The 26060-nt window shown below is 36.5% G+C and overlaps 1 protein-coding gene across 5 annotated transcripts in view; it reads right to left on the minus strand.

Annotated features, from left to right (window-relative positions):
- LOC131436301 (WD repeat and FYVE domain-containing protein 3) overlaps window positions 1–26060 on the minus strand; it is a 1204110-nt gene that overhangs the window by 737399 nt on the left and 440651 nt on the right. For all 5 annotated transcript variants that reach the window (XM_058604951.1, XM_058604953.1, XM_058604954.1 and 2 more), the window contains exon 14: window positions 2184–2843. In XM_058604951.1, coding sequence (XP_058460934.1) covers window positions 2184–2843 — 660 coding nt within the window. The remainder of the gene's footprint in view (window positions 1–2183; window positions 2844–26060) is intronic.

Here is a 26060-nt window from a genome sequence, read left to right on the forward strand (position 1 = left end):
GATTCAGAAAGCAGTTTATCGAAAAAAAAACGTGATTAATCCACCTAGCAGTGAGATGATACCTTTTATTATCAATCCGCATGTGTTTTTTGCATGAATATTCTTCGGTGTTTAAGTTTTCATTACATTATTTTAATGACCGTCGTTTTAAGCGACAATTTGAGATTGTAATCACTCATTACTCTGTAATGTCGAAACTGCAAATACAATCGAATTTAAATCTAGAAGTGTGATAATCGATTAAACATGCCATGATATGTAAATTCCACTTTAGAGTTTACGGTAATTTAAGGTACTTCCAGATCCGGTATTCAGGAACCAGCATAACCCAAACCGATTCGTATGGCCATATGACGAATAAATTACAAATACATTAATTTTTGTATGTACGTATAAAACTAATTAATTTTGTATATAAGTTTAATTCAATTTGAATTTTTGTTTCTGAAATTTGATTAGGCTTTTTTGAGAAAACGATTGAGCTTTGAGAAACGATACTGGAACCGGAGTTCTAAAATCGGTATGGCCAAAGTCAGATAAATTCACCTGAGTAGCTGTATAGTTTACATTTGTTTCAAAATATTTTAAGATCAGTGAAGACATCTTTTAGAAATCATAGCACGAATATAATTTTTAGGTGCCTTCTGAATCGACAACTGAATACCACTAAAACTGAAAAAAGTTAATTTTTTTATCGACTATCCAAATCTGCTAACCCGATAAACCTGATTAATTTATGTGGAATAGACATTTTTATGCTAATCATCCTGTATCCCCGAAACCGGAAGTTGGATCTGACTGAAGAGGCTGATGTTTTAAAGAATCTTGAAACTTTTCATTTACATCTTAGATGATTCTTAGATTTCATTTGAATCTTAGATCGGTTCAGCCATCTACGAGAAGAATGAGTTACACAATTTTGATTTCGTTTCATATATCATCCTGTAGTTCCGGAACCAGAGGTCGGAACCAAACATAATTCAGGAACTTTGTATGGGAGCATACGAATTTTCGTATGAATCTGAATTTGTAGAAAAGAAATTTTCAGAGAAAATTGAGTGAAATTATTTGTCCACACGCATTTGCTGATCTCGACGAACTGATTCGAATTGTATATGGATGTTATGTTCTTCCAGCATTTATTGCTGTAAGTAGTTTAAAACAATATAATTAAAAAAAAATCTGCCATCATCTGGTTTATATATGTCATATTCGAACGATTATGTTGCCAAAAACGAGCCGTGCTAAAATCGGTCCGAGGCAAATTGTCATGAAAAAGGATGCTGTACACAGTCTTTTTGGTACTTAGAAACAATTGTATGTAACAGAATAAAAAATCGTGTTTTCCGTTGCTCCCAAGCATTGCTTTGTCAAACAGCGCTCAAAACTCCTACTGCTGGAATAGGGGGAAAAGTCGTTTACACAAAAATTTCGATATCTCCGTTAAAAATGGACGGATTTTAACAATCTATGGCTTGTTGAATAGGTATTATCGTGCGGAATCTAAGTCTGAAAACATATTCTGTTTTCAAGGTCAATTGTGACAGATACTGTCAAAAAACTGAAAATTTTGACATAAAACTTCGAATAACTCAAAAAGTAAACATCCGATCTCAAAACCATTCAACAGCGTTTTGGGTGACGGGGAGACCTTTCATTTGCGACTAGTTTAATCAAAATCGGTCCAGCCATCTCTGAGATCTCGACCTCTTAGTTGACAACACACATACAGACACACACAGACATTTGCTCAGTTCGTCGAGCTGAATCGATTGGTATATGTCATTCGGCCCTCCGGGCCTCGGAAAAATTTTCGAAAGTTTGAGCGAATTCTACACCTATTTTTTATATATATAAAAAAAGGTAAAAACGTTGGAACCATTGTATCACCCTAAAAGGTGATTATGTTGATGAATAAAAAAAAACTTGCGAAAAAAATGTTGTTTCCATTGTTAGTCTCGGGACTTATTGATTGTTAAAAAACACACCATTCCATTTTACCGATCGCGAGTAATCGTGACCACGCTCTTATGTAACACACTGTAATTTTGTTGACTCGTTAGAAACAGCACTCAGATATGTTCACAATCAAAAACTTATCACCCTTCCAGGAGGTAAATTTAGGAAAGATGTACACTGAGTAAGACGTATTCACGCCCAAAGAATTAAATATTTTAACTTACCTGAAATGACATTTTGTTCGGTATTGCTGAACTTTCTTGTCCACTGTTGACTGTACCCACTAAATTAAAAGTGAGGTGCAATATATGTGAGTTTAGCAAATATTTCTTCCTCTTCAAAATCATTCCTAAGGTTTGGTAATACCGCTTTCGATCCATTTCCTTTTGTGTTGATTTATTCGACTTAATAACACAAGTTAGAACTTTAACACCTGCGTAAAGAGCCTCGACGTTTTGCGACATAGCTATTATACCCAATAAAACGCTGCAACCACCCACAGTGTAAATAATCGCGGGCACTGGATTTGGACTAAAACATCTAATTCCGAGGTAACCTATCATAACACCACCGAACGTACGTGCTGGACCAGCAAGATGACCGGCTGAATTGTGTAGGATCTTTATCGGAGTTGCATTGTCATGTGAGTTCATACCTAGTTGTTTAGCTATTGCTTTACAATCCAGTCTACTGTATACTTTCCGAATTTTTGATAGAGTTATATTAGAAACCGCCCGAGCATTTAATCCAAATACAACATGTTCTTCTGGTACAAGTGGACTAACAAAATCGTCCAACAGCTTTTCAGTATGCGGAGCTTGCAACGATCCTAGATAATGAGGTCCTAGTGCATAGATCCTCTTTACAGTAGAATGCGTGAGTACCTGCAATGAAAAACCAATGAAAAATAAAACTTAATCATTTAATATGTGACGATCAACAAAACTATGTTCATTTATACTCAAGGACCATGAATTTATCATACTATCATTAATAACGCAATACCTGTTGCGCCGCACAGTGGAACGAAATAAAAAAAGTGGGACATACTTTTAGAAAGTTGCATAATTTTGAAATTGGCTCATTTTGAAGCCAAAATTTTTTTCTCAAGGAGGATGTACTCCCAAAACGAAAAAATAACTTTTTTATTTCTCTTCAAAATTCATTACTATTTATGTAAAGATTATACATTAGAGCATTTTAAGCTGTACATAGTAAATGTATATCTCTCGCGTGAACGGAGTTATAAGGTTGAGCTTGAGAGAATACCCTAAAAAGCGTTTTTTTATCATAACTTTTTTGTTCGAATTATTACGTTATTGTAATGTTCTACATAGTTGTATGTGCTTAATAAATAAAAACTTTTGCTGTAGACCTAAAATTTTTAAGCTCTGCAATTAAAAGACTTATACCACTTTAGTAAATTTTAAATACTATCTTTAAGGGGGTACATCTTGATGAGGAGCAGATACGAGCAGTTATATTTTACACAACTTTTCTCTACAATCTTGTCCCTACAGTTTCATAAACAATTCATAGTGGGTGGGATAGGGCTCTTTACAAAACTCAACAAAATGAATTTCAATGTTTCACTGTTTCCATGTCCATTGTCACATGCAGATAAAGTGTTACATGCAGATAAAGTATCACAGTGCATCACTCTCCTCTTCATAATCATCATCGCTGGATGAAAATAGCATACTATTGGATACAGTGTTAAGTTCTTTCAATAATTTCAAAACATCGCTTCGGAATGGAATACTTTTGCGCTTTTTATCTTCTGCAAAGACGAAATCAATGGGTTCGAAAATACTATAAAACAAGTGAGAACATCTTGGTTGGTGGCTACGCAGACCCTGTCAGCTTGGAGCGAAATCAATCTTCAGTCCAGCAACGCCATGGCACGGCATCATATTCAACATATCATGTCAATTGTATGGATGCGCAGTACTGCTATTTTGGCGCTCACGAATTTGACATTTCTCTACCGTACTTCTATGCACGAGATTCGATGCGGTCTTGCCCTAAGACAAGACCTGACAACGGGGGGGGGGGGGGCTGCTTTTGTTCCAAAATGGACCAGTTTCTGATTGGCTGATTTTGATGTTGCTACCCGCACATTGTGAAAAGAAAAATCTTTTGCAGGGTACGCGAGCAATGATGCCAAGTATAAAGAAAATCAGAAAACAAGTTTATTAAAATGTATAATTTTACCTCGCCGAAAAAAATTTCAGAGAATGTTTCACTTTTTTTTTAATCTTGTATGTAATAAATGTTTATAGTGGCAACACTGTGTAATTAAAATCAGCATCAAGCCGTTTTTCTTTTTAGTGAATTGAATTGTAACCAAAAACGATTTGTTAAATTAGTGTAAACTCGAAAGTGTGTTTAGTTTTACGAGAAGAATGAACTGTTGTGTTCCACACTGTGGTCACACTAAGCATTTCTATCCAAACTTGTCTTTTTCCGGTTTCTTAAAAATCCGGTAATACGTCAACAATGGAATCGATTTCGCGTTCAACATGAGATATTTCGTGTTTTGTCATCAAAGCTCCATTAATTGTTTTAAGCATTAATAAATAATAAAAAAATTCATTCACCAAAACATTTTTCATGTTTATTTCAAATCAGAAACCGAGTCTAAAAATTTAAATTTAATATTTATTTCTTAGCATAAAGTTTTTAAAAAATCTGTAAATATAATTATAACGATGAATTACAGAAATGAAACCGTGAACATTTTCTTGCCCGAAATTCCCGAAATTTTGATGTGGAATACATCTTTGTTTTCTTTATTGGGGTGCAAATTAGAAATTCAATAAATAAATACCAATAGATACAAGTAGAAATGTGGTCAGCTTTTGAACACGTACAGCTCAGTCAGTTTAGTTTTAATCAGTAATATTATTTCACCAATTGATTGGAAATATTTCTACGTATTGATTTGAATGTTCATAGCCACGTATTTTCAATTCTATATCATTGAACTGTTGATAAATTTGGTCAATCGATTCAAAAGCGAAGCTGTTGGAAGCACACGAATATATAACTATAAGCGAAATTATAGCTAACGTTTCAGTCCTACGTGTAGCATGTCAGGAGTAGGTTGTTGCTAGACAGCAAAACACAAAGCGCTATAAAACGATTTGAAGCTTGTGTCATGCGAGTTCGGATGAAATTCCGTGTTTTGTCGTTTTCGCCTGAGAAATTTGCAACTACCCCAGGAAAAATTTTGAGTGCTTAAGGTTAATTTCTAATTTATTTAAGATGAACTCGATTAATAATGAGAAATAGTTTATCGTTTCAATCGAAATCGCAGAATGGTAGTAAAGGTAGAGAAACTTAACTCTATAAAAATAACTGCGGGGATAACAAACTTGAGCACAAGCTTGGCTAAGAGAAGATTAAATAACAAAATCCGTATCGCAAGTATATACAAAGATATAATTGCATACATTTGGGCTAATGATGTAATTTCGTAGGCTACGAAAAATACAAATCAAGACAAATAGAGTCTATATTCTGGGTTCGCGTGTTCGGCCTTGGTTCCTAATAAAAATCAACTTAAGCAGACTCTCGTGCAATGGCGAATTCAAAAGTGTGACGAATAAGCTGTTTGATTGATTGTAGTTTTATTATGTCCTTGTTGCGACATTTCTTTGGTTCCTCTGAGAGGGTACCAACAGCAATGACAGACGCTCTCACAATATTTGCCCGGTGAATAAGCACACGATGTACACTCGATGGCATTTTGTACCATCCGTAGTGCTCAACATATTCCTCTACAGTTTCAATCCTTTCTCCAATGGCTCCCTTGGCTGCCAACACGATACATAGAACCGGCAGCAGACATTCCATAAACCTAATTTAAATCATATTTAAAGAACAAATAATACCTATGAAAATACATTTGATTGTAGATCAATTTAACCGACGAAAGTTGAGCTATCGTCCAGATTCTTGTCCATACAGCCTTGTCTATAATATGATTGGCCAGAGGATCCATCGAAACCTCATTTCGAAATAAGCTCAAGATTCATCAGCTCAGCACCCGAGAGTTTTGGCAATAGTTCTGCTTGAAGTACAACGTCAGTTCATCAGTAACATTCATCGCGTACGGTAGTTTTTTTTTTGTCTTCCAACTCTGTCCATACGTTGTGTTTTGCTTGGGTTGCGCCAACTGGACGAATTTTTGCGTTAGGTTTCCGCCACCACCGTATTCTTTAAAGTTCAAGTGTTGTGTTGTGTTGGAGGAGCTTGTGTGTGCAATGGAGAGATCGAGGTCCAGTTTGCAAAGAATTCTCTTTGCGGGCGATTGCTTTTCTCTGTCACTATTTCAATGTATGTTTAGCTCGGGCTACGCCATCAGGACTACAACTTGTACTCGGTCCTTACTTTCCGAGTACTAGATAGCACTATCGATCAGTAGAACGAATCAGGAATCAGAACAAATTGGCTCAAATGGCACGTTCCCCTTGATATTTGGAGATTTGTGCCTTGCCATCAATTTGTTTTAGCATCATTTTCCCGATATATAAGAGGGAAGGATTGGAAGGAAATGGTAAGGTTTGGACTAGGAGGATTGGAAAAATTGACGACACAAAAATACAAAAAAGCAGAACTATATTCTGCATCCCTGAGGGATGCTGAACAATCTGTTGGGGATCAAATTTAGTGGAAGCAGAAGTAAATTCTGAACCTCTACGGTCCCGAACAGTCTGTTGTAAAACCTATTTAGGTTTGTTACTATGTGCGTTCTTTTTGATGAACGATGCACAGTTACTAAAACCTCTAACCCCCGAGAGTATTTAGAGATTTAACAAAAGCGACACCATTCTTCACTCCCGGAATAATGCAGAACGATTCGCAGTATGTACACGCAGAAGTGAATTCGGTACCCGTAAAGGATGCCAAACAATCTACAAAGCCACATTTACGGTGCATACAGAAAGGATTCATTCACTCCAGGAAGAACGATGAACCACTCTGACTATAGCTCCTTATCACATTGGGTGAGAAACGAGTGAATATCCTTTAATTGTAGCTCCGCATACACAGACTCAACCATGTATGGAAAACCAAAAAGCCGGATACGTAGTTGCGTCAATGCGGGACAGTTACATATCAGATGTTATGAAATACCATAATCGCATTCACACAAATCACAAGAATAATACTCAGTAGACGCTTTGACATTTTCAGATTTAAATGTGGTAAAAATGCTTTTGTCTGAGCGCTTTGCAAGCTGCGCCAGAAGCTGGCATGTTTGGATGCAGCTCAATAACGAATCTTGTGCTTTATCCAACTAGTTGAAAGTGGTAAAGCTGGTTCAGGACCAACGAAATCATTCGTTGCACCAGCTCTAGCCAACTCATCAGCCCATTCATTTCCAGTAATACCAGAATAGCAGGGTACCCATAAGAAGTAAACAGCATTTTAAATGCTGAGGTCTTCAATTTGAGTTCGACATGCGATCACTAGATTCGACCGTGAATCATTCGAACTGAGTGCTTTTAAGGCTGCCTGACTGTCGGAACAAAAATAAAATCGTTTGCCACAGATTCTCTGCTGAAGTGCCGATTGTATTCCACAGAGAATCGCGTAGATTTCTGCTTGGAACACAGTACAGTATCTACCAAGTGAATGAGACTGCTCTAGCCTCATTTCACGACAGTAGACACCAGCACCAGCACGACCATTCAACAGAGAACCGTCCGTATTACAAACTATGTGTTCATCAAGTTGTCGTTCCAGACAACCAGACAACCATTCCTCACGAAGAAGATAGCTCACATTGAATGTTTTGAAAGGAAAACTGCATGTGAGAGTTAGGTCACTAGGAGCGAGCAGATACTCATCCCACGTAACCATTTGAGTCCACAAGCGAGTGTGGCTAGTAGCATAATCCAAAGGGTTACTGTTCCAAAGCCCTGTAACCTAAAGACGGTATGCACAAGATAATGCTTAGAAACACGTGTAGTGGTTTAATGCATAGTAGCGCCTCTAGAGCAGCAGTAGGAGTTGTCGTGAATGCTCCTGTCATCGCCATTAAGACCATCCTTTGGAGATGATTTAGCTTTGATTAAACTGTCGCGACTCCTTTCTGCCACCACACAAGACACCCATATGCTAAAATTGGTCTAACGATATTTGTGTAGATCCAATGAATGTATCTGGGTTTGAGTTCCCATGATTTTCTAAAAGCTCGTAGGCATTGGCCGAAAGCCATGCAAGCTCTTTTAATCCTGAAGTCAATGTGAGCAGACCAATTCAGTTTTGAATCAAGAATAACCTCGACGTATTTAACTTGATCGACCACAGTGTCCTTTAAACCGAAGAACTGTAACGGACGAGCTCCTGTGATTATCCTACGATGAGTAAAACGCACCATTGATGTTTTTTCCGGATTTACAGATAATCCAACCTGACAATACCGTTGCTCTACAGATCGCAGGGTTTGCTGCGTTAAATCGAAGAGAGTGTTACTGCTTATACCGGTCAGTAATATATGATAATCGTCGGTAAAACCATAACTCGGAAATCCAAAGTCATTAAGTTTTCTTAACAAACCATCAGCGTCTAGGTTCCATAAAAGTGGGGATAGTACACCACCAGAATTTACTTCTGATTTTTGGTATTTTTGTATCGTCAATTTTTCCCATCCTCCTAGTCCAAACCTTACCATATCCTTCCAATCCTTCCCTCTTATATATCGGGAAAATGATGCTAAAACAAATTGATGGCAGGGCACAAATCTCCAAATATCAAGCGGAACGTGCCATCTGAGCCAATTTGTTCTGATTCCTGATTCGTAAATACCTACTAAATTAAAAAAGATAATCGCTAGTGCAAAATCCTTTTCGGTGCAGTGCGCCATGTAGTGATTAGTAGCCATGGTTGTTTAATTTTCCGATGACATGAGTACATGGTTGTACTCATGACAAATTTGTCAAACGTACTGCAAGCACCCGAGCGCATTGATGAAAATGCTGGATAGTTTCATAACATTTTATTTATTTATTTATTTATTTATTTATTCAAAATCTTAAAGGTTTTCTGTTCAGCGATTATAATTGTAGTACTGCTTTCCTTGTTTGATGAATTTATGTAACATTCTGAAAATACTGCGAATAAAGGAATCATTTGAAGGAAGCAATAATCTTCCGACACAAAGTAGGGAGCTTCCAATATATAGTATATTCTATTATACTGTTATATTAGGTTGTTTTCTTATATTATTACTACTATTATTGTTATTATTATTATTATATTTATTATTATTATTTATAATTACTATGATTATTATTTTTGATTCCACACTCATTGTCAATATAATGATTGAATCATTGAATGGGCGTTCTGATTCTTTTTTCACAATATTTAGGATGCCAGCAAACTCATCATGACATCATTTCACTACGCAATAAATGAAAATATATTAAATTATATTGTAGTATATTGAACTTTATTATTGGAATATTACATTATATTATATTATATTATATTATATTATATTATATTATATTATATTATATTATATTATATTATATTATATTATATTATATTATATTATATTATATTATATTATATTATATTATATTATATTATATTATATTATATTATATTATATTATATTATATTATATTATATTATATTATATTATATTATATTATATCATATTATATTATATTATATTATATTGTATTATATTATATTGGCCCTTATTACCGGTATCATTACACGGTGAAACCAAATGAAGTGAATGCAGGTTCTTATTACGGAAATCGCTACAGAGAAAAAAATAATTACTTAAATCAAGTGAAGTGAATGTGAAAGTGGAAGTGAGAACGGTAATAAAATTCATTATATCATATTATGTTATGTTTTACTGCATTATATTAAATAATATTATATAGTATGATATGATTTTATATTGTATTATTATATTATATTGTATTATATTACATTGTATTATATTATATTACAGGCGGTGTATGTATTGTACCACCAACCCGGGTATTTGTTGTTTGATGTTATATTATTTTATACTGCATGAAAGTAGGGGGTATTGTATTATGCAGTATTATTCTATAATGTTTTATATCGTATTGTTGTGTATTATATAATTCTATGTTTACACTACGCAGTTGAAACGTAATTTAATATAATCAACAAGAAAATTGACATCGAGATAATCTTGAACCGCGTTTTAAAATCGAGGTGCGAACATAGTATTATACTATGTTTATACCAGCAGAAAATAACATGTTTTAACGATAGTAATATAAAGTTTATACCGCACCGTTCACACTAAGATTATGTTATAGGCAAGACATATTACTTGGTATTGAGTTTGTTTAGAAACAAACTGCAAAAATGCCTACGTCGCAGGTAGGAAAGAAAAAAGTATTTTGACAACATCCGAAAAATAAGAAATAAGCTAGGTACTTCTCCTAGCTATGGATGATATTATCGTTTCACACTTATTGCCAACGTTTCGAAAGTTTATTGCTTCAAAACGTTGGCCATTTAAGAGAAATAAATATTTTTGAGCAGCAAATGACCAAAAAAGTCATCTTTTAATTCAAAAACAAAAGTCTATCTGTAATATATCGGTATCAGAGTCTTTTCTATTTAAGTAATAGAAAATGTCACCAAGAGGTGAGCAAAAAGGCGGGTGGGTAATGTCAGAGACATAACTGGAAGTCGTGAATACGAAAAAACTGGCATATATATTCCAAACTTGAAACAATTCCTTTTTAATTTGCTAATATAGGAGGCTAGGTACGACAAATTTGTAGTTTATTTTTATTGAAGCTATGAAGTTCGAAGAAATCTGATTCTTCTCGAAATTTTATTAGGAGACAATTGCAATGGCCTGGTCTGAAATGTATCGACGATCTTCGGTATGCAAGAATCATTTTAATAATAATAATAATAGTAATAATAATGATAATAATAATAATAATAATAATAATAATAATAATAATAATAATAATAATAATAATAATAATAATAATAATAATAATAATAATAATAATAATAATAATACAGATTAATCTGTACATATATGTACGAGGTCTGTTCAAAAAGTTCCCGGAATTTTTTAACTGCGCGCGTCTGGAGAGTCCGGTGGTCAAATTTTTTATTATTGTGTTGGTACATATGTCCCTAATGTATGGTGAAATTTTCAGCTGTATTCATTGTTTACATTCTGTCTTGTAGCGGCCGGTGAAGACGTGTTTTTTTGAGCTCGGCGATTTTTGTTAGTTTAAACAGTGGAAGAATTGAAGAGTCAAAGAATTTGTATTAAATTTTGCGTGAAAAATGAAATAAAGCGTAACCAAGTGTGCGAAATGTTACAGAGAGTCTACGGTGAGTCTGCTATAAAAAAATAAGTGTTTACGAGTGGTATAAGCGTTTCCAAGATGGTCGCGAAGACGTTGAAGACGACGTACGCTCCGGTCGACCCAGCACGTCAATAATCGATGAAAATGTGGGAAAAGTGGAAAAAATGATTATGGATGATCGCCGAATCACTATTAGAGAAGTTGCTGATGAAGTTGGCATATCAGTTGGCTCATGCCATCCTATTTTTTCAAATGTTTTGGGCATGAAACGAGTGGCAGCAAAATTCGTGCTCATTCATCGTTGCTTATTTGTGATTTTTTGGCTAAAAACAAGACTTTAATCATGCCCTAACCTCCTTATTCACCAGATATCGCACCGTGTGATTTTTTCCTGTTCCCAAAGTTGAAGAGACCCATGAAAGGACAGCGTTTTTCATCGATTGAAGAGATAAAGGCAGAATCGCCGAGAGTGCTACAGAGCATTACAAAAAGTGACTATCAGGGGTGTTTCGAAGACTGGAAAAAACGCTGGCATAAGTGTATTATATCTAGGGGGGATTACTTTGAAGGGGACCATATAGATGTAGACGAATAAATAAATATTTTTTAAGAAAAATGAGAATTCCGGGTACAGAATCATACCTCAACGAACATTCCTAGAGCGGTGCTGAATGCTGCTCTATTATCTGGAAAGCTAAACATCTGTTGCGGGAACGCTCAAAGTCTTTGTACGCGTAATGCAGACAAGCTTGACGAAATTCGGTCTCTTTTGTCTTGTTCCAAAATCGAGATTGCGTGCTTCACTGAATCGTGGTTGACTTCAAAAATTAATGACAGTAGTATCGGAATCCCTGGGTTTTCGGTTGCTCGAAACGACAGGGGTTATCGGCGCGGTGGAGGAATAGCTGTTTACTATAGAAAACATCTAATCTGTTCCAAGGTTTTCAACACGGCCTTAGTGGAAGATTCAATGGATAAAACTGAATGTTTGGCTTTAGAGTTTCGAATAAACGGCCAAAAGATATTGCTTTTGACGGTATACAGTCCTCCCGATAACGATTGCTCATCCTTTTTGGCAGAAAAACTGGTTGATTTCGCTGTTCGTTATGAGACAATTTTTCTGGTAGGAGACTTTAACACTGATATGCTTCGTCCTAGTACTAAGCGTGCACGTTTTGAATCGATGCTCTTTAATCATTCACTGTCATTCGTGAGCGAAGAACCGACTTTTTATTACAATGAAGGGTGCTCTCAACTTGATCTGTTGATAACAAATAACAGCGAGAAGGTTTTAAAATTCGGCCAAGTAAGTTTCCCGGCATTATCACAACACGATCTCATCTTTGCGTCAATTGACTGTGAGATTTCTCGACCTTCTGACCGTTGCACGTATCGTTGTATATACGAATTTTGATTCCCAAACTTTGGAACATGCTTTGTTATCCATTCCCTGGAATCAATTTTATGAAATTGAAAACCCGGACGGTGTCATCGCTTTCTTCAACGCACACATTAAAACGATACACGACTGTTGTATTCCGCTTCGTGTTCGGTCAACCCGTAAACGATATAATCCTTGGTTTTCGGAAAGTGTACGTCAAGCTTTACTCGAACGAGACTTGGCTTACAGAGATTGGTTACAGGCTCCAAGAAATTTGAAAGACGAAAGACGACAGCGTTACAAGGTGATGAGAAATCGCGCCAACACAAGCATAAGTCATGCCAAACAGCAATATTTTAACCGATTTTTGGACAGCAGGACTCCGTCAAAAACCCTCTGGAGACGGATAAAAAATCTTGGTGTTGGTATAGTAAAAACAACGCTACCGTGTGAGTACGATCCAGACGAAGTAAATCGCGCATTTTTGGCTAGCTATGCGGGTAGCACTCCTCGAAGTGAAATACTTGTTACATCAGCACAATCAGCGCCACAGAATTTCTCATTCCAACAGGTGGAATATTGGGATGTCGTCAAAGCTCTCTGGGATACAAAGTCGAATGCACTCGGACTGGATGGTTTGCCGATTAGATTTATTAAGATTATCTGTCCGTTAATCGTTCAATACATAACACACATGTTTAATCTGCTCATTCGAACAAGTACATTCCCCGATTGATGGAAACACGCTAAAGTTGTGCCGCTGAAGAAAAAAGCACATCTGAACGACATCACCAATCTTCGTCCAATCAGCATACTACCGTCATTGTCAAAGGTATTTGAAAAGCTTCTCAAGCAGCAATTGATAACATATATCGATACAAACAATCTGTTGTCGGACTTTCAGGCTGGTTTTCGCAGAGGTCAAAGCATCAAAACCGCCACTCTACGAGTGCACGACGACTTAGGAGCCATCATTGATAAAAAAGGAACTGCCATTCTTCTTCTTTTGGATTTTTCCAAGGCTTTTGACACAATTCCACACAACTTACTGCTGGAAAAACTGAAGGCACAGTTCAATTTCTTATCGGCTGCTGTAAACATGATTGAATTGTACCTCTGTCGTAGAAAGCATACCGTTTTTTGTGGTAATCGTTACTCAAACAGTGCTGATGTTATATCTGGTGTTCCGAAAGGCTCAGTTCTTGATCCCCTGCTGTTCTGCTGCCATTTAAATGATCTCCCAACGGTATTGAAGTACTGTTCGATTCAGATTTATGCTGACGATGTGCAACTCTATGTTGGTCGGGTTGGACCGTGCGTGCGTGAACTGATAACCATGATAAATAGTGATCTTGAGCAAGTCGAAATCTGGTCTCGACGAAACAACTTATACGTGAATCCAAATAAAAGCAAAGCATTGCTTATAACTAACCGGCGACGTAGAATCAACGGATTTACTCTACCAGTACCCTCAATTGTCTTGAACGGGCAACAAATCGATTGGTCCGGAAACGCAAATAACCTTGGGTTCATTTTTCAAAGTGACTTGCAGTTGGATGGACTAATAAAGCAACAATGCGGAAAAATTTATGCCAGCTTGCGAACGTTGTACAGCTGCGTTCCTACCGCCCCGTCATCAACAAAACTGAAACTGTTCAAATCATTGATCTTGCCACATTTCTTGTTCGGAGATGTTCTTCATGTCTCCCCTAGTGCCAACTCATTTAACCAGCTACGCATAGCATTGAACTGCTGTGTGCGATACGTATATGGATTAAATCGCTACGACCACGTTAGTCATCTGCAACAGAACCTCATTGGTGTACTCTAAATGGATTTTATGCATATCGTTCCTGTGTTTTCCTTAGAGGTCTTCAGAAAACTCAGTTCCCCGCTGTACTCTATGGAAAACTTATTCAGTCTCGAGGACATCGTTTGGAAAACTTAGTGATTCCTGCTCATAATACGGTGTGTTACGCTAGTTCAATGTTTGTTCGAGGTGTGATAAATTGGAACTTGTTGCCACCTACAGTAAGACGCTCTCCCTCGGAAACAATTTTTAAAGTTGGCTGCATCGATTTTTTCAATCGTAACTAGTACCTAGTAGTATTTTAATTGTTGAAATAAGAAATTAAAATTAGATATAAGAATGATTATGCGAATGGTGAAATCGGAGGTAGTAATAATCAAAAGATATCTTATCTTAAACTACTAGACAATAAACAAACAAACAAACAAACAAACAAACTTTTTGAACAGATCTTGTATGTATAAATAAAATACAGATTAACCTGAATGTATGGCAACCCTGTATCGTATGGCATATTTTCACACGACCCCATACTAGTATAAAGATGTGTTCAACATCATCACTTTCGCTTTCGCAATGCCGTTCGTATTTGAATGTGTTAGTGACGGTACAAATCTGCCTTTCTACCGGTTTTTGGTGCCATCTAGCTGACGGTGTCTCGTACATTCAGAGTAGCTGCTTTAACTTAAATGACGCTATTTCTCACATCACATTTCATTTTATACCTGCTACTGGTAGCGGTGAAAAATGAAATGTGATGTTATAATACCTCTCCTGTGCGCAGAACGGGAAACAGTGAGACGATATAAAAGAGAGAGTTAACAGAGCGGCAGCTAGTAATACTGAATTGGCTGCTTAGCTGTTAACACCATCTTATGGAATTTTGACGCAGAAACACGCACACAGTAGGAACAGTTAAGAGCAAGGCAAAGTCCCACTCAAACCGTGCTGGTCTGCAGTTCCCAGTTGGCAGAATCCATCGTCTGTTCCGGAAGGGAAACCTCGCCGAGCGTGTCGGTGCTGGTGCATCGGTCTATCTGGCGGCAGTGATTTGGCTGCCGAAGTGTTGGAATTAGCCGGTGCAAGCTCCCCGGCCGAGCGGTGGCGGGAGAGGAATAACGAAGAGGATGTTTCTTTCAGTTCTATACGGAGTAACACTCTCCAATTCGGTTTCTCTTTTATGTCATTGTATTGATTCATCCACGTATTTGAGATTAATATCACGAAATTCACCTTTTCTGAGTTTCAATTATTCACAACACTTCATGGTGAACTCGTCGGATATATGCCTCCACATTTACTTGTTTACATTAATAAAAGAAGTTATTCTTCAACACATATTTTTGTTGTCGTATATTATCAACACTACCCTAACCCGAGCAATGGTTGTGTCTAACTATTTTTCTTTTGCATGTGAATATCAAACCTGCACATGAAACTATTAAATCTTCACTCATTACAGCAATCTTTCACTCAATTCTTTAGGTACCTTCCGAAATCTATTATATCCCATTATAAACAATATTTCTTACTTGATGTTGAGGTCACTTGATACTCAAGTCTCACCATGCACACATGTTCCTATAGCTACTGTATTATACTCCGAACTGAACTGAACTAGCTACTAACTTGTCTACGGGCCGACGCCCGAGACTAACGGATATTTTCCGCGCACTCTGAGACTGAACTGCTTGCTAACTCTTCCCAACTAGGGGTTTTTAAGCTCCTAACATTTACTTTCGGGTGAAGCCCGAAGATTTTAGTACAAGCCGAGCTTGTGATTTCAAGTATAAAGTTCATCCGACTTTCTCCCGAAGTTCTACCGAAAGTCGAGACCACCGTCACTATGCTAGAGGCAGTGACCTGTGTCCGTGAAAATAACTTTGTTTTTGCTCGTCGCGTTTACGCTGACATGAAGGCTTGCCTGAAAGGTGACGAGTTTTTCCTTCACGACTAGGTTGCTGTTCTTGCAATGTCGTTATTCCTTCATGGCTCCCTATTTTATTCACAATACTAACATGTTCGAAGGAAAATTTGCTAAGGGCGCTGCACCGGTAACGCTGCCCGTGACAACAAGAAAACGAATATCATCCCTCGCCATCTGCAGCAGTAACGACGAGGAGTTGAAAACCCCGTCCTTTTCAGGACGACCACATCACTGTGATAAAGGAATATTTGAGATTGCTTTAAGTTTAGCCAGTTCGAATACGCCTGGAAAGTAGAATGCGCAAATTAAGTGGAAACCTTTGTTCTAACAATTTGTATAAAGTATACTAGTATAAAGATGTTTCTAAATCAAAATTTTCTTTTTCGTATTGCGAGACATCGTTACTGTCGTAATTGAATGTGTTAGATATCACGATTAAAAAGCGCTCCATACTAAAAAATTCGCGACAAAAACACATATTGATCTTTATACGTGGCAACTCTGTTACGCACGGCATATTTGTATACTAGTATAAAGATGTATTCAAAATCATCACTTCCACTTTCGCATTGCCGTTCGTAATTGAATGTGTTAGTGACGGTGCAAATTTTTTAAACTTCTCGTGTGTGTCTTGTATCGGCAACAGTTGCTCGGAAAATGGTAGGAAAGCGACAAAATTCAACTAGTTCTTTATGATTATATTTAGCACAAAAAGTGCTTTTTGAAAGGGCCTTGCTTGCTGGACTTTTTGGCTGCCTTTCTACCGGTTTTCGGTGCCATCGTGCTGACGGTGTCTCGTATGTTCAGAGTAGCTGCTTTAACTTAAATGACGCTATTTCTCACATCACATTTCATGTTATACCTGCTACTGGCAGCGGTGCCCTTTGTCAAAATTCCTTTTCTTGTGCGCAGAACGGGAAACAGTGAGACGACAGGTCCTCGATGTTGCTCTCGTGTGTCTTGTTTCGGGAACAGATGCTCAACAAATGGTAGCAAAAATGAACCACTCAACTTTTATATGGATGCTCTTGTATAGATGCAGACATCTCGCGTTCTGATTGGCTGGTGCTGTCATAGGTTAAATCAAACAGGTTTTTCAATAGTGTACTATTGAAAAACTTCAATATTGTTGCAATACACGTTCAAGTTGAAAATTTTCGATTCTATTGGTAGTTAGATTATATAAATCCTTCCAGAGATCACTGAGCTATGGGCTTTCAAAATACGAGAAAGGCAAACGCGCCTTATGAATTATCCTCTTTTATACTCGTTTATACCAAACATTTCAGAAAAGTTTTATTTTGAACTATTTGAGATTATGTCACACAACTGAAAATCTTATCATAAAATTTTGATCATATTTCCGATGGCATGTCGCAAGAATTATGTTGATTCATTAGATATAACATGAGATATTCACGATCAAAAACTTATCACTCTCTCAGAGGGTAAATTTTGAAAAAGCGCCCCATAGTAGAGTAAGTCGTATTCACGACAAAAAAAAAGGTCCTACGAAAACCTTTTCTCATGTCTATTCAAGCTAAAAACCAAAATCGGTATTTATCTGTATGATTTGTGAGTTATCGGTATTTTGGGAGTACATATCTGTATAGAGGACAAAAATCTGTATAAATACTGAGAAATCGATATACCAACGTTGGTACCAGTTTCCAGTTTCGTTTTATGATTATATGGCTAAAGCTTGCTTCATTTTGAATTGGAACAAACTTTTGCTCATATTGTGGCGCTGCACGGATTTGGAAGTTCTTGGCGCCCACGTGTCGGGAATGTTGTCAGCTTCACGTATGATTTTTGACATTCCCCAAATCGACTGTACTTTGTAAACAATCGACATGGAAGCCGAAAGAAAGGACAAAATTGTGCACAGTTATTTGGAAAATTCATTGTGATCTGCATCTAGGCTAGCTTAACAGCTGAAATTGCCCAGAAATACAATATGGCGCGTTATCAAACGGTATAGGGAAACATTGACGACGATTCGGAAGCCTCAAACCAATCGTCGGAGTGGAACTGTCGACCAGAAATTGCGTCGTAAGATTTTGAAAACGATTAAGAGGACTCTTAATCTGTCGGACCGTGATTTGGCCAGAAAATTCGGTGCTGCCAATAGTACCGTGAGGAGAACTCGACTCCGGGAAGGAATCAAGTCATACCGAGCTAGCAAACAGCCAAATCGAACCATAAAACAGAATAGTGTGGTCAAAATTCGTGCTCGGAAACTATATGACCAGGTGCTGACCAAGTTCGACGGGTGTCTTCTGATGAACGATGAAACCTATGGCAAGGCTGACTTCGGGCAAATCCCAGGTCAAAAATTTTACTTGGCAACGGCTCGGAGGAATGTTCCAACCAAATTTAAATTTGTTTTTGGCGACAAATTTGCAAGAAAATTTATGATTTGGCAGGGCATTAGCAGCTGTGGCAAAAAACGAAAGTTTTCGTTACAAATAAGACAATGACATCGGAACTATACCAAAAAGAGCTTCTCCAAAAACGAATTTTGCCGTTCATTCGATCCCACGACCATTCCGTGAAGTTTTGGCCAGATTTAGCAAGCTGTCATTACAGCAAAGTCGTTCAAGAATGGTATGCAGAGAAAGGGGTCTAGTTTGTTCCGAAAAAACTTAACCCACCCAACTGCCCCCAGTTCCGCCCTATTGAGAAATACTGGGCAATCATGAAGAGGAGACTCAAGGCAAAGGGAAAGGTTGTCAAAGACATCATACAGATGACGACCTGGTAGAATAAGATAGGTAAAACGATGGACGAAGAAGGTGTGCGCCGCCTAATGAGCCGTGTTACAGGAAAAATTCAAGAATTCCTTCGAAACCGTGACGAATAATTTTATCCGTATTTTTTCTTAAAAGTATGAAGAAAACACTTCACTTTTATAAAAAAAGATCTTCAATTCAATAATAAATAACTGAAATACAGGCAATTGTCTGTTCCAATTCTATCTGAAGCAAGCATTATCCTTTGGAAGGAGATTTTTTGCTCCCCGCGGTTTTTCACGTAGGTCACTCGGCTTACGAGACCACCCACTCCTTTTTGGCTGGTTTAGTGGTATGTTGAATTTAGTTTGGTAACGAATTTTGAAGTTACTGTCGAGTGGAACCGTATGCCGAGCAAGACTCCAGCTAGGATGATGGCTACCTTCATACATAGTTGAAGTACAACGAGTTTTCTAGCTGTATGGTTGAGCTTGAAGATGTTGATTTAGAAACAGGATACATTTTTCACGAGCTTCCATAAGAATTGAGTATGATCGATAGATTCGAAGAACTTTGCATGTTTTATTGTTTTGTCTCATGCTTATCCACAATGATTTAAAAAAAGTCCTTCTATATAGAAGCATAATGCTACTTCTTCAGTTAGTTTTCGAACAAGTTTTGTTTGATTCATTCTCAGGGCATGTCATACGTTTCGTATGCGTGTTGGCCGTGTAAATGTGGATTGCCTGGCACCTACGAGAATTTGGCCACATCTCCATTTCCTTCACTACGAGCATTTATTTGTGCAGCAAACGACAGCTCAGAAGCAGACATTCTTTGTCTTATGTCAACAACCCGTCTTCTCTTGTTTCGAATAGTCACCATTGATTTTTATTTTTTATTTAAAACATCGATGAGGAGGAAGACGTTTTTCAGGAAATACTTGTTCTGAAAGCCGTGTTCTATTGAAAAATCAGGAAAAAATCATGATAAATTTACGGCCACTGAGTGGCAGGAATTTCTTTCTTGAATTGAGATACCGACATTCGCGGTCGAGAGTCGTTCTCGAACTCTTTATTTCGGAATTATATTTCTTAACGCTAGGCCCTGCTCGGGCGGTGGCTACGTGACCCTTTTTAGCGCATCAGTATAAAACGGTCACCGCTCTGTCGGTGGCAATGATCGCGCTTTATGCTGCGTCGGAGTTTCGATATCATTTATTTATTTTTACGATTGAAGCGGGCCTGTATCCACCACACGCCCTTTCTTATTGAATTAAAAATTAATCTCCAGTTCAAATTTTTAAATCTATCATTATAAGTACAATATTGTTATATGACATGTTATTTTAGATTGGATCAATAGAAGATCAATAAAAAGATTTTTTTTCTTCAATTTCATCGAAGTTAGTTTATATGTTATTTTTAAAGTTAATTTAACAGAAAATCAATAAATCTCCTCAATGTAATAGACTTTACTTCGTTATATTCAATTTGATCAACAGAAATCAATAAATTTCGATTTAATAGAATTTACTTCATTATTTCCAATTTAATCGATAGAAGCCAATAAGTTTCTTTAATTTAATAGAATTTACTTCGTTATATTCAATTTGATCAAAAGAAAGTAATAAATTTCAATGTAATAGAATTTACTTCGTTATATTCAATTTGATAAATAGAAGCCAATAAGTTTCTTTGATTTAATAGAATTTACTTCGTTATATCCAATTTGATCAACAGAAAACAATAAATTTCAATTTAATAGAATGTACTTCGTTATATTCAATTTGATAGATAGAAGCCAATAAGTTTCTTTAATTTAAAAGAATTTACATTGATTGTGGCACTTGATAAAATTTTAAGTTATTTTGAGTTATCTGTATACATATTTCCATAGTTTACCTTATTCTCACTCCTTCTTTCTCTTTTCTTCTCTCTTCTCTTCTCTTTTTTTTTTTTAACTTGTTATAAATTGTTTTACTCTATCTTTGTGAACCGTATCTATTTTCTTATTTTGTATATTTATAATTTTTATATTGGAACCCAAGTCTTCCAAGACTTCGTAGGGTCCATTGTATTTGTTTTCCAATTTTGTTGAAGTCTCCTTTTTTACAAGAACTAGTTGCCCTTTTGAAAAAATTCTAGTCTGAAGTTTTCCATTATATCCCAGAACCTATCCGCTTTCAGCTTCATTAGGTTCCTTTTCGCTTTCAGCTGGGTGGATTGTAATTGAAACCTCATAATACTAGCATAATCATCTATGTTATACACAGGGTCAACTTCGTTCTGTCCAGATAAGTTTGTTGGTAAAGTGCATTGTCTGCCAAATATTAGTTCATATGGGGTCATTCCTGTTGCACTGTGTACCGTAGTATTATATGCAATTTTATAATATGGTACCCAGGTTGACCAATTTCCATACGAATTGTCTGTCTGTATGCGTAGGAAATTCCCTAATACTTTGTATGAATTCTCCAGTGCTCCTATTGTCTGGTGGTGGTAAGCTGTAGAATTTAATTTTTCGATTTTTAGAACTTCGCAAATTCTGGTGAACAGGGTAGACATAAATTCTGTACCTCTATCTGTCAGAATTTGCTTGGGTACACCATAATTCAATATGACATTCTCAACAAATGCTTTGGCCACAACGTCTGTTGATTTGTCCTGAATCGGTGTTGCTGTTACATACTTTGTCAGATCACATTGGGTAGTCAGTATATACTGATTACCTTTGTTGTCTGGTAAAAGAGGACCAACTATATCTAAAAATATTTTCTCAAATGCTTCACTGGCTGTACTTGTTATTTTCATAGGATATTTTGTCACATTATCCTTGTTTCTTTGGCATTTCGCACATTTCTTTATAAAATTTGTCACGTCAGTATCCATTGACTTCCAATGATACCTCTGTTATATCGTGTTTAATGTTCGTTTTATCCCCGCATGCCCTGCAGTTGGCAATACGTGGAAATCATTCAAAATTAGTCTTTTTTCTTTCTCGTTCTCTATTACTCGTATTTTATTACCTATTACTATAATAGGTGGCATGCCCTTTAAATTAAGTTGTTCGATTTTACTTTTTAATTGTTTACTTTCGGTTGTGTTTCTCACAACAAGGCCTTTAATTTTTCTCGATTTTGTGAAATTCACTAATTGTTTCATTACTTCCCGTAGGTAAGTAAATGACATGTTAGGATTCAGTAAAATCTTTTCTTCTTCGAGTTGTTTTTTAATGTTCTCGTTTTTCTCATCTTTAGATATCTCTATCTGAATATAGTCGACTTTTTCTGTATTCGATTTTTCGCTATTATTTGCCATTGATTGGGCTTTGTTGATGTTTGAAGTTTGTGCTCTTGTTGTCACTAAGCTTACTTGAGGTGTCAGAGCCTTAAGGTCATCGATCGAAATACGTGATAACGCGTCCGCTACAACATTTTCTAATTGACCACACTAAGCCTAGAAGTTCTTTCTCTATAGTGCTATAACTTAATTCGGCTTTGTTTAAGGCTTTGCTTGCAAATGCAACGGGTCTATTATTATTATTACTCAATACAGCTCCCAGTGCTTTTCCTGATGCGTCAGTATGCAACGTGAATATGTTATCCTCGGAAAAGTCTGGATAATCAAGTACTGGAGGGTTCATAAAGCATTTTTTCAAATATTGGAAAGAGTGTTCGCACTCGTCGGTCCAATGAAATTCACTATTTTTCCTAATTTCTATCTTAGAAGGATCTGGTTTTACGCCTTCTACAGATACTAAATGTCCAAAATAAAGTAATTCGGTTTTAAAAAAATTACCTTTCAGTGGGTTTAATTTCAGGTTTGTTTTTCTCAATCTTTCAAACACATTTATCAAATTTCTATTATGTTCATCCAGGGTTTTGCCAAACACTATGATGTCATCTAAATAAACTAGGCATTTCTCCATGTTTAGACCTGACATAGCCACTGTCATTAACCTGGAGAATGTTGAAGGACTTACTTTCAATCCCATTGGGAAACGAGTCATTTGGTATTGACCCCTGTTAGTACTAAATGCTGTGATTGGCCTATCTTCCTTTCTTAGTTCACACTGGTAATATCCTTGTGATAAGTCCAGGTGAGAAAAATATTTTGCTCCTGCTAATGATTCGATCACTTCCTCCAAATTTGGAAGTGTAAATTTATCATCTTGTAGGGCATTGTTTAGTTTCCGATAGTCGATAACTAAACGCCATTTTTTGTTATCATTAGTTGATTTCTTAGGAACCAGCAGTAGTGGACTGTTCCATTCTGAAACTGCATCCTCTATAATATTATCCTTAAGCATCTTATCCACTTGCCTTTGAACTTCGTCCTTTTGGGTTTGTGGTAGCTTATAGGGCCTTGTATACACAGGATGTGTGTCAGGTTTTACAGTAATCGAAGGTTGATAAATTTTCGTTACTGTTAGCTTGTCGTTTTTCAAGCAAAAAATATCATTATATTTCATACAAAGTTTCTCAATTGTTATTCTATCCCGCTCATTTAGTTCCTGTAAATTTAATTCTTTTAATATTTCTTGTGCCCTATTGTCATTATACTTATAGGCACTCTTAATTTCGATTGCGTCATAATTCGCAAAGGGTTTACACATTGGTTTTAAATTTTTGATTTCGACTGCTTTGTTTTTTGCATTTAATATTCTCACTGGTATTTTTCCCTCAGTTGGTTCCACTATAGCTCCTGCTATGTAGACTCCAGTCTGAATTTCTTGGCTACATATTACCATGGATTCAGAGTAATTTACTTCAATAAATGTCATTACCTCAGTTCGTTTGGGTATAATAAAGTTTTCCGCAAACAAAGGTTTTCTCAATGTTAATGTAAGCGTATCAAAATTTATGTTAGCGTCAAATTTTCTAAGGAAATTCGTACCAATTAGACCTACGATATTTTGTGGTAGTTTATCAACAATATGGAAAGTAATGGGGTAGCTACTCCCATCGTATTCCATAAATGTATTCACTGTTCCTAAAGTGGTAGTGATACCATTAATACCATGTACCTGTATGGTTTTTGATGTGTCTATGCAAGCGTATAATTTCCCTGGTAGGTGACGTCTGTCTAATATGCAACATGATGCACCACTATCTACTACTAGGTTGAGGTGTTCATTTTCTATGATGAATTTGGATCTCAAAGCTCTCTCGCTGTTTAAATTATTCACGAAAAAACTCGCTTACGTTTGCTTCTTCGTCATGTGCGGCTGCACCTTCTGGTTGCTCCGCTACATGCACGTTCCGTCTGGATTGACTGTTGTTTCGGTTGCTAGGGTTATTATTGTTTGCTCGGGTAGCCGAGTTATTGTTCTTACCCTGGTTCTGTTGCCTATTTCTCTGGTTTCCGTCAAAGTTTTGGTTATGGTTATACCGTCCATAACCTCGGCGGTTACTGTTAGTTCTATGATTGTTTCCTCTACTTCGTTGGTAAGAGAAATCTCTATTACTATTACTATTACTATTGTAATAGTTGAAGTTATAACCCCTGCTGTAATTTCCGCGGTTTCCTCTTCCACGAAAATTAAGCCTATTGAATGCGAATCCCTGCGTCCAAAGGGCAGATTGTGGTGACGATTGCGGCTGCACTTCCAGTGCATCCGATATCGCTCTATTAAGGTTTGGCGGATTCCTCGCCTTAACGAAGAATGCCATCTGAGCGCTGTTTAGTCCAGCTATAAAGGCGTTGGTAGCAACGGGCTGAACTATTGCTCCCGCTGCTGACTCGTTTGGAAATGTATTATTTGATACATAGGCAGTGGCTAGTTTCGCTGCCAACTGCTCAATTTCTTTTCCGAATTCGGTGATACCCTTGTTTTTCTGTTTGGCGAGCTTTAATTCAGCTTCGCATGCTGTTGGTGTTAGTTTTATTGCGAATTTTTCGGCAAGCATTCGCTTAGCCTCATTAAGGGTGGTGTTTTGTAAGTAGAGTAATTTTTCCCTTTTTATTTGTCTTGTCTCTATCCTAAAGTGACTCCTCACTTGCAGGCTTTTATAAAACTTGTCGACCTCCTGCTCGATTTTTTGGAATTGGAAATTGTCCATTCCATTTTATGTGATATATTGTCATCAAATTTATGGTTGTTACGCTATATTCATTTAGTGAGAATAGAAATGAGAAGGAAAAAAAAATTTTTTTTTTCATTCGGTTTAGTGTAACATCATTATTATTATTTTTTTTAAAATTATATTCAGTGTAAACTTTTTTTTTTTTTAATTAAGATTTCATTTCTACGTTTTTTTTTTTCAAATATATATATATGTATATAATCGATATATGATACGAAAATGGAATATTCTTATATAAAAAAAAATTATTATTAAATTATTATTGTAAAATATATATATATATATATATATATATATATATATATATATATATATATATATATATATATATATATATATATATATATATATATATATATATATATATATATATATATATATATGTTTCATTAGTATTTTTTCTACTTAGCTTAACGGGTTCCCCGTTACGGCCATGTCCATTTCCCTTTGATAGCTTTCTATGGCGTATACCACATCCCGGTACGCCCACATGAGTTCTTCTTTCAGAGTATTCCGACTTTCGAGTACGGCAGCACCCGCGCCTAGGTTAAGGCATGCACTCAACAGTGCATGTTTTGCCTGAATTTCCTCCTCGCTGACTGGGTTGCGTTTATGTTGCTGTCTCTGCCAATATTTTTTTTCTCGATCCATGAAGTCCGTGCACTGTTTTACTAACTCCTCGTTATAATTTCTTCTCGTCGCCATTGTATCTGAGTGTTTTTTTTTCTTCTCTCTTTTTTTTCGATTCTGTAGTGGCACACTTCAGTTAAACTTGTAGCGCCGAGAGTCTCACGGCTCGTTCGGCCACGGGTT

The sequence above is a fragment of the Malaya genurostris genome, chromosome 3, assembly GCF_030247185.1.
Source record: "Malaya genurostris strain Urasoe2022 chromosome 3, Malgen_1.1, whole genome shotgun sequence".
Taxonomy (NCBI): domain Eukaryota; kingdom Metazoa; phylum Arthropoda; class Insecta; order Diptera; family Culicidae; genus Malaya; species Malaya genurostris.